The following is a 20,812-nucleotide window of genomic DNA, read 5'->3' as shown; positions in this document are numbered from 1 at the left end:
TCAGACTAGAAGCCGCTGCCATTTTCGCTGTGTCCTGTGTGTCGGGCTGCTGCTGCTGACTGAAGGACTGGCCAGAGAGAGCAGAGAGGGGAGGGGGGAAATCTGCACGCCCACACATGAAGCAGACATACCGCTCTTCTGACAACCTCCAAAGTGGTGAAAAGTCCACGATGATGGGGTCGCGCTTATACCGGAAAACAATTTTCACACATGAAAGGTATAGACCACTTTCTGGTCATTTCCCGGTATAAAGCGCATGTGTGAAAACGGCTATTGGTGCTTCTGTTTGCTTTGTGTCCCACACATCGTTTTTGATCCACCTTGCCTCTGTGGGGCGCTGTGGGGCGCTGAGATGACAACAGAAGAAAAGAGTAGCTGTGGCAGATGATGGGAGTCCAGTGACACTGCTTAGGGAAGATCCATAGACTGTATAAAATATACCTGTATGGGCGTAGCCACCGTGATGTCAGCCATTGGTTTTTGGACTTCTGTTTTGAAGCCTCGGGGTTGGCATTTTCACTGTCGCCATCTTGGTTATTTAGAGCCAGAGTGACGTGAATTTGGATGAGAAGAGCCGCTGAGGTAGGCAAATTTTTGATATAAAATGATTTTATTGCCCGTTAACATTCATGGCCGGTTACTGACTGTGGCATGGAATGTGTGGGTGAGCGAGTGCTTGGTGCAGACGGGTAGAGTCAGCTCGAGCTCAGGGCACAGTGGTGACAGGAGAGTAGGGCGAGCAGGGAGGGGCTCCGGGCTGGGCTGACTCACCGAGCTGGGCGTGGCGAGTAGTAGTGAGGGGGCTCAAGGCAGCGAGGGGCTGCAGGCTCTGCTCACGCCGCTCGCCCCTCAGCTCACGGCAGGGAGGGGATTTTGCCTCCGGGAGAGTGAGTACTGAGTTGAAACAAGCGCCAAAGTGGTTGTTTTCTCACAGGGCTAATACACCAATTAACTTGATACAGCGAGTCGAGTCAGACGATGACTCGCGACTCCCGAGTCAGTGAAAAGAGTCTTGAGTTTCGAATGATTCGTTCAAACTCGCTACTCACTACCATCCAGAGGAAGCTGGACTGATCAACATTAGATCTTTTGCTCTCTCATCTTTTTGGTTTCTTTTGGTTTAAAGCGTCACAGACCGGACAGTTTAGTAACCATGAGCGTTGTTTACTGATGAGGATTTCTGGGTATCAAAGTTTTTCAAACAGTTGCCTCCTGCATCTCCTCTTGCACTCGCATCCATTGAGAACTATGTATTGCTTAGTGTCCTGCAGATGTAATGTAAAACTGTATAGTATAGGCTACACTGTACATTGTTGATTCAGTCTATTTCCTAGTAATGGTATGGCACCTGCACTAAGAGATTCTGCTCTTAAAGGGATACTAATCCATAATAATCCATAGTTACATGAAACGTAATTTTCGCAGTAGATCCCCACACCGAGTTACTTCCTTGTTTGCCTGTACACAGCGCTTCCGCTGTACACAGGCGTATAGTGCATGCGCCTGACGACCATGTTTAGAAATAGTTCCGGTTATCTATTTACCTTAGAAAAAGAGCGTTTCTCAGCATTTTGGATTAATATTTCATCTGGTGGTGAGGACCCGAGTCACAACAAGTACATAGAGCTTCCCCCAATTCATTGGCGATAGGATACTAACTAACTTGACGAGTGTAGCTCACTGTATACTGTACCGAGAGTGACGGTAAAGGCATTGTGTATCTTGGTTATGTGTGGGCGATATGGCAAATGGACAAAACTCCCAAAAAGTTGGCGTATCCCTTTAAGACATTGCCAAGAAAGCCTCGCCATCTGAACATGAATCCAATCTTGGTTTAAACGTAATATATTCACCAGTCAGCCAGTGGGGAAATCTCCATTGCCAAGAGCAATATTTTGGCTTATTAGGTCTCATGCAGAGGTGCTATTTGACATTCAGCCATTGATCTAGCTCACTGGAAAACTCCCTTCACGTTGGTCGACACTACGGTTCCACGGTTAGGCTTTGATCTAGCTCACTGGAAAACTCCCTTCACGTTGGTCGACACTACGGTTCCACGGTTAGGCTTTGATCTAGCTCACTGGAAAACTCCCTTCACGTTGGTCGACACTACGGTTCCACGGTTAGGCTTTGATCTAGCTCACTGGAAAACTCCCTTCACGTTGGTCGACACTACGGTTCCACGGTTAGGCTTTTCTAGGGATATCTTCGAATTGAAGCTGCCGGTATTCTGTGCGGATATTCAATATCTTTCAATTTGATGCCAAAATTCACAAGGAGTCTATCTTTGTCTCAGAATGATATCGTTGCCAGGGTAGAAACCCTCAGAAACAGCATTTAGACCACGTGACACTCCAAATCTCCATTGAAACCAATACTAATGAATAAAGGAATCTCCATCATAGCAGAGGTGGACAACGCTGATATCCTATATTTGATTAAAGATCAATATCAGACCATTACACATTATTGGCAAACCAATATATGCATAAATATATTGCTCCCTAGTTGACACCATAATAAGGGCGAGATGGAATAATCTATAGGTCATGCAAAGGAGAATTACTCCTGGCCCAAGAAAGTATTAAGACCTAGTTATATATAGAATGCGCTCGTGAAAGTGAAGGGCACATGAAACCTTGAAAATGCAAAGTGTTTTGTTCCTATGAGGCAGAACTTTAGGTCTATAAGCATGGCTGGATGGTGCAGGTTTCTCAGACCACGTGAGGAATGGTGTTGAATCATTAACAGAGCCTGGCAAATGGCAATACAACAGAATGACAACATCAAACCATGTGAACTCCAGAAATGAATAGCCCTTAGCTGAAGTGTGTCCTATAGTGATGCGCGGGTCACCCAGAACCCGCCGGGGTCCCGCGGGCTGGGCCGCCCCGCAGGCGGGCTGGGTTGGCAAATTATGAAAATATCGCGGGTGCGGGCGGGGCAGGCTCAGAACATGACAAAGCAACATTATTAAATAATTTAGAGCAGTGAAACACGCAGAGTAATTAACCTTAAAGACGTGAACTCTCTCTCACACGTAGGTACACACAATCAGACAGACTCCTGCTGCACTCTCTATAGCCTACATGGAGTAAATAAACTCTTCAATGAGGTAGCCTATGTGCTCTCAAAACAAACATTTTGGAAGGATTATTCGCTGTAATTATTATTTGAAGTGTCCATAAAACTAATGCCACCGCAGATTTTCTGTTGTGGACTCGACTGTGATCTATTTGTCAAATTTACTGCAACATGAGTATAGGCTGTGAACAATTGAGAGCACATGAGGTAATTAAAAGAAATCAGACAGCAAGTCTAGCCATATCTGCAAGCCGTGTGCGCACCTGCTGCACTACTACGTTTAGTAGCCTACTACTGCAACATGGCCAATTGAGAGCGCATGAGGTAATTAAAAGAAATGGGGAAGAATAAGAACTGTTTCTGTAGCCTGCCTACTGCCTACCTCTATACCTGCTACCTCCATTTGAAACACTGCGGTCACGCCATCCGCACTTTGGGGAAGCGTAGTCGCGCTATCTGAAGACCATGGATTAATTGAAGAAAGACCGACATGAAAGCAGCCGCACAACTCATCCAGAGCAGTAGGCTACAACTGTTGTCACGCAGGCAGCATGTGAGTGTCTGTGTGTGTGTGTGTGTGTGTGTGTGTGTGTGTGTGTGTGTGTGTGTGTGTGTGTGTGTGTGTGTGTGAGAGAGAGAGAGCGAGAGGGGGGAGAGAGACAGAGTTATTAGCTACTTTGCACACCTTGGAAGCTCTGCTGTGCTCCTCCTGAGTCCGGAGACATATTACATTAAATTGGCCGTTGCGGGCTGCTGGGTTGGGCTGGGTTCGGAATTTTCAGATATTTTAACGGGCTGGGCGGGGCGGGCTGGCTCCAATGACGTTTTGGGTTGGGGCGGGCCTTAAAAAACCCTGACCCGCGCATCACTAGTGTCCTACTATAGGTAGACTGAGAGTGATAACCTGAAACCACAGTGGGCAGGATGACTGATTTCCTTGCTGTTGACCCATCTCTTTCCTCTTAATCTCTGTTGACAGAAACTTTAGCTGAATGTTTCATTAGGGACAGTTGAAGCCCAAGCACAATGGTCCTTGTTTGATGCTACTAAGATACAATGCAGGCCGTGACACTGGTCTACAAACCTGCTCTCAACCTCCTTGCTCTCTCTATCCTATTAATTCAACTTGACAAATTAGCCGACTTGGTGAGCTGCCCAAAGTTAATCCTTCTAATTAACCAAATCCAGAACTGCCCTGTAATATACTGCAAATTAGAAATTAATTTATGCATATAGTGTATATGCATATATGCAACATAACATGGACATATTCACATAATTAAGTCAAGAATATGGCCTCCTGGGAAAAGAATAATGATTTGACCTTTTTCCTCTTCCTGGCGCTCCACAGGAGAGCTTGAGTGCATGTTTGGTCATTTGAAACATTTACGCTGTATCTCCAGTTTGTGTCACATAATGGGGGAGAGTGTCATGTCTGGTAACAAAGGGGTGTAGGTTTGTTAGCGGCCGTTCAAACTACTATTTTTGACAAGAGGTTCCCAGACGATTGATAGGCGGAGATCTCCAATTGTCTGGCCGACTACTTCCGCGTTAAAAGCTGCACGTCAGCCTCTTGCACTGCTTTTCTGGCTTGACTCTTTTGATGAAGCACACTGTTAAGGTTAATCCAGGTAAAAGCCTTTATTATTTATGAGCCCTTATTGATTTCTCTTACACACCACTCACAAAGGACAAGATATAGATGAAGAGGAACAGACGAGTTAGGGAAAGATTTTGAAGCTTTGAGACAACTGAGATAAAGCTGCTACAGTTTAATATCAGCAAGATGTTTAGTATTGAGATCTGTGCTTCTGTTGTTGATGGATAGGAGCTGACTTCTGCTCAAAGACAAATTGCCCTCACAAGTCGTTAACTGAAATTTCACCACAGGGCTTTCTTTCGGAAAACAACAATGAAACAACAAGGGGCTTCTGGGTAGTCTAGGCTAGTGTCATTTCCCACCAGCGGATCCGGCTTTGTCAGGTGTTCCTACAGAAACAATTGGCCGTTTCTGTGGGTGGGAAGCCGGTGGGGTATACTGGTCACTGCTCTAGCACCTCCTCTGGTCAGGTCGGTGCCTGTTCGGGGGGGAGGGGAACTGGGGGAATGGCGTGATCCTCCCTCACGCTACACCCTGCCTGTGAAACTCCTCGCTGTCAGATGAAAAGAAGCGGCTGGCAACTGCACACGTATCGGAGGAAGCATGTGCTAGTCTATGACTCTCTCCAGATCAGCAGATGGGGTGGAGCAATGACCGGGACAGCAGGGGGAATTGGCCAAGTACAACCATGGAGAAAATGGGAGAAAAATCAGAAGAAAAAAACAACAATGAAACAACAAAAGGTTGTCCACTGTACGTTTCACATACTGTAGGTCCAGGCCATGGTCAATTCATCTTTTACAATGGATTTGTCCCTGTTGGTTCCTCCATAAAGTCAAAGTGTTTATTGTCAGATGCACAGTTAAAAACACATTTCCCCATACAATGAAATTCTTCCTTTGCCTTCTACTCTGAATGCCATTGATCAATAAACACAAGGTACAAAGTAGAGAAGAGAGAATAACAGCTGGACACACAATGTTGTCTATGATGCTACTGTAGAAGCTGCTGAGAATCCTCGGTGACATGGCAAATGTCCTCAGTCTCCTTAAAAGGTAGAGCCACTGTTGTGCTTTTGACCAGATGGGTGATGGTACATGTCATGTCCAGGTGAGGTCATCACTGATGTGGACAGATGCTTCAAACTCACTGCTCTAGTGGCTGATGAGGTGTCCTCCCCTGTCCATTATCGTCTCCTTGGTCTTATCTGTGTTGAGCGAGAGGTTGTTGTTGTTGTTGTGATGTTGTCACGCCATGTCACCAGACTCGCCACCTCTCTGCTATATGCCATTTTGTCACGCCCAGTGATCAGATCAATGACAGTCAGCAAATTGAGGCTAGTGTTGTCCTGGTGTGACTCATAGGTGAATAGTGTGTAGGGCATGGGGCTGAGGACACGTCCTTGTGGGGGGCTGCCAGTGTTCATTGTCACACTGTTTGAAGTTAGATTTCCAATTGTGACAGATTGTGGTCTGCCAGTCTCAGTGTGGGGTTTAGGCCAAGGTTGTACAGTTTGTTTGTGAGGGAGGACTGTATTAACAGCTGTGACTCAGGTGTGTTACTCTGGATGTGTGCCACAGCCACTCTCTCAAAGCACTTCATTATGAGTGGAGTGAGTGCTACTGGCCTGAGGCCTGTACTACAAAGCAAGTTTAGTGGTTTAGCGAGGTAACTTCAGGTTTAAACCTGGTTTAGCCATACTACAAAGCAAGTTAACTTCTTACCGACATATATTTCCATAGCAACTTATGCTTCACACTTAACCTGGTCCGCAGCAGGTTAAGTTGCAAGGATAAGATTAGACCTTAAATACACCGCCCACGAACCAATCGAATCAGCAGTTTGGAAAAATGGCCAACCCCTTTCTGGATGAGTTTCCCATCTAGGAAGGAGCACAAATTGTAATGTTGAATTAATCAAGGACGAATAATTTAATTAAGCCCTACTTACCACTTTGGAATATGTTTTTATATATTCATTTTAATGCTCTCAAGTAGCCTAGATACGTTGTTTGACCCCGCTGATCGATTGCAGCTGAATAGTGAGTGGAGAAATATCACTAAACCGGAATAAAAAGGTTACATAAACGTCTCCAAAGCGCACGGTGCCGTGTGCGCAACGGAGCTGAGACTGACGTTGGGTTGGAATTGAAATGGTCATGCTAGAATAGCCTACTACATCTAAGCAATTTAATATGGGATCACCTGCACATATCATCATCATGATGATTAATCATCTTAATCATATTAAGATGATTCATATCTAGGCTACTCCTGCATTTTGCAGCTGCAACTGTGTTGCTTTTGGCCTGTATGATGTGATTGAACTTCATATTTCCAGCATCATTATATGAAATATGGAGATATGCGCTCTGCTGACAATAGCCTATATAGGCTATGTGACCACAAAATAGGCTATTTTTTATAAATTAAATCTATGCCCGCACGTACCGTGTCGATTCAGTTCAGAAGCATTTTTTTATTTTATTATCATTCTTTTTTTTTATTGATTAGCCTCTATAGGAATTATTCAATCAAATAATAATGATCTCATGATGTGTTTAGTCGCACAGTGCGACTAAACACATCATGAGATCATTATTATTCATTGAGCCTAAATGGTCTATACATACGGATTTTGGACTGAGATAGATTACACATTGCTTCCACAAAAGACTGTAGATAGAGAGCTGTAGATAGCCTACGAAACCGCTCTTCAAAGAAATTACTGGTGTGGATAAAAGTGGTCACTTTAGACAGTCATTCGGGAACAGTAATAATATCCAACGCAGATTTTTATTTGCGGTTTCAATGAACGAGGAAATAGGCGTGTCTGGCGCTGTAGGAGTTGGAGCAGTCCATATTGCACTGTGATTGGCAGTTGTTAAAAACCACGCCTCTTTTGCGGGCACGAGCTCCAGTGCACGGGCATTTTCATGTGCACGAGCTGTCAGCTAGATTAGAAAAACCTGGTTCGCGTTAACGAGTGCCAATCGACGTTCGTAGTACAAGTTAACTACAATCGAGCTGATCTGGTTTAGACAAACCAGATCAAGGGACAGATCCTGGATCTTCTTATCCAACATTCGTAGTACAGGCTACTGGAGTCATTCAGTCAAGTAACTCCGCTCGTTTTGGGCACTGGGATGGTGGTGGTGGTTTTATAGCAGGTTGGGACTGTGGCTCGTACAAAAGACAGGTTAAATAAGGATGGAGGTGAGGGCCCTCCCGGGGGATGTTATCTGGGCCCGCTGCATTGTGGGGGTTCATTCTCCTGAGGACTTTGTGTACATCAGCTGATGAGTAGGGGCTGTTGCACGTTCTGAGTGTGTGAGAAGAACCTCCTCTGTGTCTCACTGTTAAAGGTTTCAAAGCGGGAATGTATTTAGCTGTTCATGTAGGGAGATGGTGGTGTTGCTTATTTCCGTGGTGGAGCCCTTATAGTCTGTACCTGTTGTAGGCTTTTCCACATGCGCCTGGCATCAGCAGTAGTGTAGTCCCTGTCCACTTTCTGTTTGTATCAATGTTTTGCCTCTCTGATTGTTTTCTGCAGTCTGTACTTTGCTCTTATGTACGCCAACCAGTCACATATCCGCCGTACTCCTCTACGTTTAGAGAAGAACCCTCCACTCCAGTCTGTGTGGGCAAAACAGTCCTGCATAATATAATGCTCAGTGTCTGGGGACCAAAGTTTGACTTGTTTACTCAAGTGTTTAGTCATAAGTGGTTTTTGGTTAGGCTTTAGTGCTCACAGCAGATGGAATTGATGCTGCTACATTTTACTTTCAACACAGCTCCAAACAAAATGGCATGCTGCAGGCTTACAAATACACCATAAGATACTAAGACATGTTAACTGTCAGCTTTTCAGAAATTAAGAAAAAAGCGCCTCATTGTCAGACTGACCCCCCGTGCATCTTTCAGTTTATCCAATTGGTTTTGAAAGGTTAATCAGCCCAAGGGCCATAAAGCTTTCTTACCCCATAGAGGGACCATTTGATCCTTCCTGAAACAGGAAAATGATCTAAACTGTGGTTACTAGGTTTTGATGAAAAACAGGTCATATTGGTGTACGAGTCAAGTCAGGTCAGGGTTATTTACAGTATGCAGCCCTTTGCCACAAAGCATGGCTCAAAGGATTTGAAAGCACCTGCTGCGTATTTTATGCCAATTTAAACTCCAGTATTACTGCAGGTCAGGTGAGTATACAAGCTGCAATATAAACCTGAGTCCATTTAAAATCCAGTATTACTGCAGGTGAGTATACAAGCTGCAATATAAACCTGAGTCCATTTAAACTCCAGTATTACTGCAGGTGAGTATACAAGCTGCAATATAAACCTGAGTCCATTTAAACTCCAGTATTACTGCAGGTCAGGTGAGTATACAAGCTGCAAAATAAACCTGAGTCCATTTAAAATCCAGTATTACTGCAGGTCAGGTGAGTATACAAGCTGCAATATAAACCTGAGTCCATTTAAACTCCAGTATTACTGCAGGTCAGGTGAGTATACAAGCTGCAATATAAACCTGAGTCCATTTAAACTCCAGTATTACTGCAGGTCAGGTGAGTATACAAGCTGCAATATAAACCTGAGTCACAATAAAGCCTGGAATATGAAGGAGTCCACTAAATGGCAGGAACTTGAATAGAACTTTGAATAGCGCTAAACCACAACTCTGTATAAATACGCCCACAGTATAATACATAGGCCTATTTGGAATGGCCACCATTTAAGTTATTGTATTATGCAATCCTATTATTCTCTTCTGACTTCTACCCAGATGCCATAGTAGGCTATTAACTGCATTAGAGTAAAGTAGTTTTGTGCACACAATGAGGATAAAAGCTCTCATACATCATATTAGTGGAAACAGAGGCTGATAAGATGTTCATCATGTGCCCACATTATCATAAGCAAAACAACAGCGACATCCTTTTGCTGAATTACATGAAACAAGACTCAGGAGATGAGATGTCTGAAAAGAGGCAATCACCCAATTGATGTCTTCATATTTCTTTTTGCATGAAATGAATCGAGTCAGAAGCTGTATGTGTGTGTGTGTGTGTGTGTGTGTGTGTGTGTGTGTGTGTGTGTGTGTGTGTGGGTGTGGGTGTGGGTGGGGGGGGGGGTGATGTAGTGATGTTCAAGTCGCCACAGGCAAGTTTGTAGAGCTGTTTAAGAATCTAAAACACTCTGAAACAGCAACAACAACCCCCGCACCCATGATGTTTCTGATGTGTTTTTAGCTTGTCTGCTATTCATTATACTAATACAATCAGTGTCATTTCTAGTCTGCTAAAACCATACTGATCACGTTAACTCACATTCTGTTTTGTTCTGCGGATCAGTCTCGCCTCCGGCAATTTCCAGAAATGACAAAGTGCACGGGCAAATCAGGGACCTGCCTTGCCTTGTAGTTGACAATGTAATGGGCCAATTAGGGACACGGCTGACAAAATGATATGGCGGCTCCTGAAGCAACGAGCAGTAATGTTAATGTTAGTAGAGTAAACAGCCATAAGTGCAGTTATTGCAGAAATAGACTCAATAACAACAATTAAACAAGAACGTATGTACCAGGGAAGTTTCTCTGCAAAAAAGACGTTTTTGCCGTTCTTCAGTTCTGAGTGGATTTGGACTGGATTTGGCGACACTGATTGGCAGAAGGAGTTGTCTGTCAAGGCAAGTACTCCCGCCCACTGAAATCGCTGTGGACAGCGCAGAGTCCAGACTGATACGTGGAGCGAACTAGAATGTGACATGTTATCAGGATGGTTTTGTCATTTCTAACCTCGCGAGGCAGCTGGATTCACACAAGATCACAATCACACGACAAATCCATCTCGTCACGCTGCCATATTAGAATCTGAACCACCGCTGGTTCAGATTAATCAGCATCATATGAAGCAGCTATGGGTGGGCTTTGGTGTGACGCCAGCGAGAAGCAAGCGTGATAGACGTGACCGACAGATGGTTCATCCAATCACCTGCCAGGTATTTTTTTTGAAAGTGCCTGCCCTTTGAAACTGTTTTCCGAGCGACTCGTTCCCAGATGGTTACGTGAAAACAAACCATCTGGCAGCGCCAGGTCATGTCATTTCAGCTCCGCGGACAGAATCTGTTCAATTGCGGTCCACTTCACATAATGCTCGAGTACAAGTGTGCGCTTCTTCTAATGTCATTATTTGACTAAATGAATTTATTAAAAGCCAAATCAGAAACGCGTCTCTCTGCGTGTCTCCTAGTTAGTACTCTATAATTATTCCCATAGTTATTATGCAGCGGTTACTCTGGAAGAGCGCACCTGTAGTGCCATTCATCCCTGGTGAGCAGATGGAGAAAAGCCAGCAGAGTATCTTGCCAAATTGGTGGTGACTGTTCTTGCTAAAGCCTCAGCTCTGTCCAGAAAGACTAGGCAAGAGGACTGCCAAGAGATATCTCTGTGTTTGAAAGGGACACAAGGGAGGCAAGCAAACTACCGTAATCACTATTTTAGGTCAAGTATCTCCTGTCTGGCCAGGGCTTTTTTTTAACAAGCATCCAAGCCAGAGGGAATCACAAATGTGAATAATAATATGGCTTTACCTAACCCCATTTGCACTAGTGTTTTTAATATTTAAACGACCTTTTCTCTTTAATTCAATCCAGCTTTATTAATCCCACTGGGGGCGACTGATTCACACGCCACAAGGCCTGAAATATCATTACTGCTGGGCTCGAACGCAGGGAAGTCTGCATTTGTACAGAACAAAAAACACATTAAGCAGCCCACGTTCTCTCATGGCTGCACTTCAGATCTCATTTAGCTCGCGCTTATTTGTCTGCTTCATGCAAAAATGTGATCTCTGTGTGCACGCTCGAGTCGACTCCTCTCCACTTTGTTTGTCTGGGTGTCATAAGTTCCTGTAATTACCGAGAGTGTTGCATGTGTGGAGTAGCGGCGCATCGACGGCCCTCTCTCCAGCATCTCATAACGGTTTCTGTGCATTTTGCCTTTTCTGTTTACCGCAGGAAGCTACCGCTGAAGGAAGAGAACGGAAAAGAGAGTCTCAAGCCGGACACGATTGAAATCAAAGTGCACAGTGACAACAGCATCCACACAAAGGCCGGCGACAGCAAAGCATAAAGGGATGGTCCCCCGCACCACCAAAAGAACATTCGGATCATCCCCCATGAGACCAAAACCCAGAGAAACCACAGCGCTGGAAAATAGTGGAGAAAAATACCATATCTGTTTATAACAATGCCCCAGTGAAAGGCATGTGTAGATACAAATAATAGAGAGAAAATAGAAAGGAAGAAAGGGTCAGCCTTTTAGACACGCCGGCTGATATATTATGTATCATGTTCTCGCTAACATGCCGTCAGTGGAAGGCTCTTGTTGATCAATGATTGTATTTTTATTATTTTTTTGCTTATTTTCGTCCGACTTTTTCCCTCATCTATTTTTGCAGTTCATAACTTGTTTTTTCTGATGGCATTTTGTTCTGTTTTCATTTTGTTTACAACCTGAATTGAATGCAGATAATGCTGATAAATCACATCTCCGACCGCCTCCATGACTCGGCGCGCAGACACACACTCACACAAGCAGACAAAGGCAGTGTTGCCCCTAAGCTCATACTGATAATTCTCATGTTTTCTTGTTAAAGCTATAGGCCTTCCCTCGCTGTGGGATATCACCACCATTTAAATCCAATCGCCTGTTTCCATGCCTGGATGTTACACGGCGGCAGCCTTGTTATGCCTGTAATAGCCTAGCTAGGTAGGCTAATGATGAGAGCCAAATACAGAAACATCGCGTTTCAAAGCAGTTGGCTTCAGTAAAAAAAAAGGTAAAGCGCTCTTAATGAGATTTGAAGCGTTGCTTTCACACCGCTCCTTTAGGGAAATGAAGACATCTCTCAGGGACGTTTGCTCCCCAGTCAGACTGTGAACGATGGTTGCAAACAGGACCGAATTAAATTGAATAGAATATACAGTATTATCAAAATCACGACTCGCCATTTGATGAATAAACTTTGCCGAAGGGCTTGTCGGATCATATCCAGTGGTACGAATAACAAACGCCGTGAACCTTGCAAAAACATGCCAAAAGAGTGAATATTGTATTTTTGTTTTCGCATTAGTGATATGTTACAAACTATAAAGTATTATATTAACATGTTGCACATGTGCATTCATGAAGTGTCACAGAAGCCTTTTTCAAATTGACACTTAAGTATTGTTCACACACTCGAGCAGCAAGGCTTTTCAGCCGTTCCCGTTCTCTAACATCTATATTTGACTCTGCTGTGTTCGCCCTGCGTACACGATGCTGTGACAACTGCACTGCAAGCCAGTTTGTGCTTTGAGTATACATTGTGAGTAGTGTCAAAATAAGGTTATGAATTTGGAAGGCTTCCCCACAAACGCCTTGAATGGTGTTATGTAAGCGCACCGTTAAAGGGGAGTAGTACTGTAGGCCCCGAGGCATGGAACAACTGAATGGTGTTCTGATGAGGAATCAAATAAGCCAACATGTGTGTCATGTATATTGTTAATGATAAACATTGATTTCTTTGATCCATTCCTCTCTCAACCCCCGCCTCAGACAATTTCGAACCTTTTGAACCCCCCTTTTTTTCTCCTGGTCTGATCGCTATTCTCTCTGATGTTGTCATGTGTTGTACATAGGTGGAAAAAAAATATTTTACAAAGCTTTTATGTAAATATACCCTAAAGGATGTCTTTTTTCAAATGCAACGGGCTTGGCTTTTTTTGTGGACGCTCCTCAGACGAAAAGCTTGTTTTGTTTTTTGTTTTTCTTTTCTTTTCTTTTTCGGTTGTGTTTTTGTCCAAAGTTCAGTGATGGTGTAATATTGCTTTTTTCTAGTCATTGGCTTTCCCTTGAGAAAATCCACAGTATGCCCTGAGGCTACATGTATTTCACAGCATTTCATTGGAGGCAGTAATTATGGCATTAGTGTACCTTCCTGTCTTTCCCCCGTGGCCCCTATGCCACCGCAACAATGTAACCATCAAATGAATCATGATAGTGACTTGATTGCTTTTTGTCACAGAACATGTCAGGTGGCGTTACTGTATATTGTCATGCAGGTTGATCCTGTAACGTTTGAGTGCAAAGTACTGTACAGTGATAGGCTGCAGAAATCTGCCCATGACATAAGGGGTTTTAGTGTTGTGCAATGCATCATTTGTGTGCGTGCGTTTGTGTGTACATTTGGTTGTATGTCTATGTGGGTCAGGTTGTTTGTATATAGTAGTGTTGCGTGTATCTATGAGAACTTGTGTGTTGATGTGTGTGTGTGTGTGTGTGTGTGTGTGTGTGTGTGTGTGTGGCACTATACCGTGTGTGTATGCGCGTGTGTGTGATGAGTGTGACAATGTGTCCATCTCATGATTTAATTTTATACCTCACCCTGGGTTCACAGTGCAATATTGTCACAATAACTGAAATTAAAACCCATTCTTTGATTATTTCTTCCTAACTATGACATTATTAAATAGCCCTTCTTCTGGCTTGTCATTTTGATTTCCAGACCATTCAATTTCTCTTATTTAGCCATTTAAAACAGATGAAAGTGTATTGCAAAGTACACTTTCCAGCTCTGTGATGCATAATGCAACTTTTCAACAACAACAACAAACAGAGTGAGTGATGATGACGACTAGCATACAGCCGCGGGTACACGAGAGTTTCTCTGCGAGCGTGGTGGAGTGCAGCCGGCGAGAGCTCTCACGCCCGAGTTTCTGAGTGTGCTTTGATAGGTAAAAACTGATTGTGTAGTTCATGACAGTGATTAATTCCCCCCAGGCTGCGGTAGCTACTCCGCGCATGTGTCTGTACCACCCCACCACCACCCACACCCCTGTCTCTCAACCCCCATGGGTTTTATCTCAGCCCCCTTTGTTTTCTCACAGCGAGCCCTTGTACATGCGTATCTCAAATGGATGGTCCTGCCATGGAAACGGGGGGGTTCGGTTGCCTGTTACGATGACTGTAAATATGGGAGCACAGTGCCTGGAGGCTATATACGATTTGTACATGTTCTTTTGTATTTGAATATGAGTCTAGCTCCCTCTCACCTCCCCTCCCCTCAGCCCTCTCTCGTCCCCCTCTCCTCTATCCTCCATGCCTCGGTCCCTTCTTCTCTGTAAAGGGGGTAAAAACAGGTGTGTTTCAGCTCAGTGTACAGTATGTGTCCTCTTGTCCCCCATGCTCCCACTATGTCCCCTTGGACTGTCCCCCGCTGAGTGTGCTTTGTGCAGGAGGTGGGAACTATTGATGTCTCTCTGTACGTACCTGTGGAACACTTGTAACTCCTGTCATTCGCCGCTGTAAATAAACATGTCCTGGTAGACGAGAGCGAGACATTGTCCTTTTGTCACATTTCACTAGCTTATTTTCTGGGATGATGGTATTGTTTTTCAGAAGCTGTTGGTGCTCTGCTTTAAAAAGTAGGATGGTTTGCTGGAATATCATTTATCAGCAATATCGATCTTTCTTTTTAGGGTGTCACGTTTTTCAAATGTGTATTTTATAGTCTTCCATGCCATGAAATTGACATGATCTCAGGTGATATTTCAGGCTCCACTGCACATTTTGATGAAAGTTGGAGTGACTGCTGCCACTCATCAAAACCCAGAGGTGACTGAATCAATATGAGAGTAAACAATGTTTCATCCAATGATTACATAGTAGGATACTATCCAGGGGGATGGGAGGGGGGTTACTGTCGTAGATACTGATACTGTAGGCTACTGATTCATTATAATCAACTGCATTGTAATGTTATGCTTCTGGTGTAATTGTGAGATACAGTGAAAACAGGACTCAAAGACCACGTCAAAGACACAACTTTAATAGCTTTTAATGTTAGGCTTTTTTTCAGTTGAAGTCGGTGGAGCTCATTTTTTCCAGAAATGCCATTTTCATCAAGGTCATTCCTGAAACGCCTTACTCCATTTTTAACGGGTTGCATCTAAATCATCTAAATCTAGCCTCCCTTCCTTGAAACAAAAAAAGTGCTTTCATGATAAAAACCAGAGAGACAGAGAAACTCCGCTCAGAGGAAGAATTAAAACACTGTTTGAATAGAACCGGGAAGCCGCAGTGTTCCTTAACAAAGCTGCCCCCCACTTCAGCACTCATTTGAAGTCGGTAGATAACATTTCAGACGTCTCTTTCTGAAAAACTTCAACGTTATCTCCCTCAGGCGGCTCAGAGAAAGTCTGCACATCAAACACATAAGTCTCATTTGAGATGGAGAGATATTGGCCACAATGGGGGGTGGAGGTTTGTGTGTGTGTGCGCGCGCAAGAGTGCATGCGTGTGTGTGTGTGTGTGTGTGTGTGTCTGTGCGTGCGTGCGTGCGTGTGCGTGCATGTGTGTAGTTGAACTGTGTTGAATGTAACTGCAATCAAGAGTAGCCTATAGAGAATAAAACTGTGCAAAAACCTAAGGATTCAGAGATATTATTGACCAGATATTCCAAGATATGATCCAAATATGATGACATCATATTAGGAATCACAGATTTCATGTTCAGAGCATTCCAACTTGCAGAAGGGGACCACTTTATACTGCTAGAATCTGTTGTCATACCATGTCAACTATGCACAAATATCTAGTCAGAAATGGACAGCTGTCATAGTATGTGCAGAAGATTCTAGTCATGGCCCATGTCAGGGTATTAACCATGTTTGAAGTCTGAACGAGAGTGATTTCTGCTATCTGGATATTTCAAAAATATGACCAAAGTAATTTTAAGTCATGTCTGATGATATCTGATGAGGATAGGCTGCCAAGCATGTCTCATGTCAGGATATCGCATAGATACAACAAAGACATGACTGAAGTCATCCTCAAACTCCAAGGTTGTCACGTGGAAATCTCACCATCTAATACAGGTGTATGATGGATTCCCCCCCACACAGTGAATCAGACAAATGGCAGAAGTATTGAGGACCCCCCCCCCCCCCCCCCCCCCACACACACACACACACACAGAAGTAAACAGTGTGGAAGCCATACTCCACACAGAAAGATAGCACGCTAAGCCCTCAGGTAATATTTCTCTTCTAATCTTCCAGTTTGCAGAGTCCTCCCGTGATGCCGTGCGCTGACAGCACCTTAATCCCCACCATGAGAGAAGTGTGGGAAGTCTGGGCAGAAATCTCCCCGCCATTGTTGCTCGCAGCCACACAAAAGTTTCCTCTCCCGCACACACACTCACTCTCTCTCTCTCTCTCTCACACACACACACACACACACACACACACACACACACACACACACACACACACACACACACACACACACACACACACACACACACACACACACACACACACACACTTTAACACCAATTCCCACACACTTGCACAAATTCCCACACACACACACACACACACACACACACACACACACACACACACACACACACACACACACACACAGACATGCACACACACACAGTTTGCCAGACTTTGCCAATGTGCAGGGAAGTGCAGCTTTCCAAAACTCCACACACCAGACGAGCAAATCCAGCAAAGCCTTCTGGCAGGTAACAGCCCTCCACTGCCTTAATCTGCCTGATTTCACAATCTCCCAGCAGAGGTCCGACTCCTCTGATGAGACAGGAGAGGAGACGGGAAACGCCAGAAGATGGTGTGTGTGTGTGTGTGTGTGTGTGTGTGTGTGTGTGTGTGTGTGTGTGTGTGTGTGTGGGGATATATGATTTCACATATCCGTTTTTCATTATAGAATAAGAACTTTTCACTTTGACTGTAACAACAATGAATCACGTAGTAATAGCTTCATTATTACATTATGTAGTTATATGGTACCAGACCTGTAACATGGAGTGAGTCTATTCAACTGTATAGTTAATATGTATAGTTACATGGTACCGGAGCTGTAAATTGTAGTTAATCTATTCAACTGACGCTTCAATATTGCCTGTCTTTCAAGCTACAACTAACAAAGTATAAAAAAAATTCCCAAGTCTCTGTGTATAATAACAAAGCAGTGACAACAACTACATCTGACTGCCTATGGTTATCCTCTCAAACTCACATTATACAACTCAGTAAGCCCTGGTGGCTGAGTGGTTAAAGCTGTGTGCTTAGCAATCAGAAGTTCAGTGGTTTGAATCCACCACTGGGTTTTAGCAATCTCTCTCCCAGGCCGTAGCTTCAAATACATGAACTACACAGTTGAATATACTCACTTCATTTTACAGGTCTGGGGCCATGTAACTACATTAACTATACAGTTGAATAGACTCACTTCATTTTACAAGTCTGGTACCATGTAACTACATGAACATTATTATATTAGTTATTATATTATATTATTTTTATAGTTATAACATTATAACTATCGGTAATTACTGTGTAATTACATTGGTGTTCATGTCTAATTCCAAATAGTTCATACGTTGTTAGGGCAGAGGCCCATTTATCATAGGGGGGGCAACATAACTAAGCATTTCTTCACCAAAGAGTCATCATTAGCATACTGTGCTGTATCTATGAAAGCCATTACAAGCCCATGTCCTAATTCATTTGGAGTTGAATGTGCCATATGACTTTTGCTGCATTCAGGCCTGTCAAACTCAATATAACCATATTCTCTGGAGGAAAGCAGAGCTACAGGGCACCGCATGCTTAATTTCTGTGGGAACATGCAGAGTTGTGTATTATAAATTCAGGAAGAGGTCATGACACCCTCTCCAGGTTTTTAAATTGCCTTTTGGAGCAGCTTGTCCAGGAAACATTGTGCTGGAACAGAAGGAAGCAGAGGTGCGACCATCAATTTCTCAGAAACACAAGGTAACCACCAGTTTCCCATTAAAGGTAACTAAACATTAAGCTATAAAGCAGCCTTCATGCTGTCTCCTTCTTTGTCCCAGCAAGCTGGCTATATGGAGGGGGCCGAGACCTGATTCTGCTTGACAAATGAGCGCTTTATGGCTGTTCACACTGGGCCTCGGTGTTCAAGGACACAGGGAGGATTCTCCATGGGAATAGGCCTAAATTACTGATCTCAGTTTGTTTCTCTTTGAAAGTGATGCAGTGCTTTAGAAAGGGAGCGCATGAGGCTTGTCATGCTCGGGGGAGAACTGCCTTTTGATATTTAGTACAATCACAGATACAAAGTGACAAACGCTGGTCACTTTACCCGCTGTGTGCTGTGATTCAGGACCGTTTCCTTATACTGTAAGGCATCGTCAAACGCTTGGAGTCAAAGTGCATCTGTGCTACAATAAAGCTGCAAAATACCTGTTTTTCTGTTGGTCGAAAGCACAGTTCTTCTTATAATAGAAAAACTGTTTCCATATGTCACTGCAGCACGGTGGTTCAGTGGTTAGCACTGTTGCCTCACAGCATAAGGCCGTGGGTTTGAATCTCCACCCCGATCCTTTCTGTGTGGCGTTTGCATCTTTGCGTGGGTTTCCTCCAGGTGCTCCAGTTTCCTCCCACAGTCTAAAGATATGCTGTGTTTGTGTATTGCAATGTAGATAATCTAGTAAAATGTGTGTGATGTATGTAAACTATGTTGTCTGTAGATAGGATGTATGACTGTGATGATGCTATTTATGTATCTGACTGCACTTTACAGTTTTATGATTGTTTTCTATAGCTTTTGTCTTCTACTGTTGATGTGACTGTTACACTACGCTGCATGTAATCTGACTTATTATGGCTATAGAGTACCGCAGGGATAACGTATTTTTGTAGGCTTACCCAGAAATCTCTGCCATGCTGGTTCATAAGGGGAAAAGTCAATGGGATTTTTGTATGGGGGATTTCCGTTAAATGCATGAAATATTTATTTTTTATTTATTTATTTATTTATTTATTTGTTCCGATCATGATATTACATACATGATAATACATACATGCAATTCAATATTTACACATTCCATGGCCGGAAAGGAGCAGGAAGAAGAAAAACTTATATTACCTGCCCCCTATTCAAAACTTAAATAAACAAATTAAATGGTCTGCCGATTCCAATTACAACATTTCAATAAGACAGCACATTTATAACTCATATGGGAAGAAATACAAATAAAGTTATGAGCCGTGAGTTTGAAACAAAATTTACCTCGAAAGATCTATGACCAGACATTTTCATATTGCCTAAATACTCTTTGTTTATACAATTTTTTGAACTGAAAAACACTTAAACCAGCCTTTACATCATTAGGTAATGAATTCCACAGTTTGATACCAGTAACTGAAACACACATCTGTTTTAAGGTGGTCCGTATATAAGGTCTGTGTTTAACAAAAGTTTATGACACAGTGAAGTTTGTGTTCAGCAAGATAATCTTCACAAAACGACGACCACTTTTATGACTTTTGAAGCGTTTTCTGAAAACCCACATTTACGCTTCACAAGTCATAAAAGCGCTCCTCGTTTGTGAAGATTATCTTCTTTTTTTTCCTGATTTCCCCCATTTTCTCCCCAATTGTACTTGGCCAATTCCCCCCTGCTGCTGCTGCTGCTGCTGCTGCTGCTGCTGCTGCTGCCCCGGTCGCTGCTCCAACCTCTGCTGATCTGGGAAGAGGTTTGTGAAGATGATCTGCTGAACACAAACTTCGCTGTTTCATAGACTTTGTTAACCACAGACCTTATTTCATGCATTTTTTACCGAAATTCCCACTAAAAATCCCACTGCCTTTTCCCCTTACAAACCGGAAGTGCTACTTCCGGACTCATTCCTGCGCTACTCTAAGTGAATCTTGAATGTAAAGCCCTTTGAGACAGACTTGTGTGATAAGGGGCTATAATAACTGAACTGAACTGAACTTGTACACTTTCCCCAGTGGAATTGATTTTACTTTGACACTTTTAGCCCTCTGAGCTGTCAATGAGTTATGTTGCTTGCAGGTTTGGGTCAGTTGTATTCAAACAAGTAAGTATATCTTTCAGAATAATGTCTCATTGGCCAACATACTCAAATACTATTTCAGACCCACAGGATTTCTTGGACTTCAACCAGATCCACCAGTGGACATTTTACAATCTTAGCTACCTATGAGATCTCACTTACAAGCTGGTCTATCTTTTTCAACTGTAAACTCCAAATTTGGATATTCTATAAAAA

At 43.4% G+C, this 20,812-nt stretch overlaps 1 protein-coding gene across 1 annotated transcript in view; it reads left to right on the top strand.

Moving 5' to 3' along the window:
• ncam2 (neural cell adhesion molecule 2) overlaps window positions 1-11,814 on the top strand; it is a gene marked incomplete at both ends in the record, with an annotated part of 533,990 nt that extends 522,176 nt beyond the window's left edge. Inside the window, one exon of the mRNA XM_083633844.1 lies at window positions 11,700-11,814. Within this exon, the coding sequence (XP_083489970.1) occupies window positions 11,700-11,814 (115 nt within the window). The remainder of the gene's footprint in view (window positions 1-11,699) is intronic.
• Window positions 11,815-20,812: the final 8,998 nt, after the last annotated feature.

This window comes from Poromitra crassiceps (assembly GCF_964638095.1).
Source record: "Poromitra crassiceps genome assembly, chromosome: 3".
Lineage (NCBI taxonomy): Eukaryota > Metazoa > Chordata > Actinopteri > Beryciformes > Melamphaidae > Poromitra > Poromitra crassiceps.
Note: the sequence above shows the minus strand (reverse complement) of the source record. Positions and strands in the feature narration are given on the sequence as shown.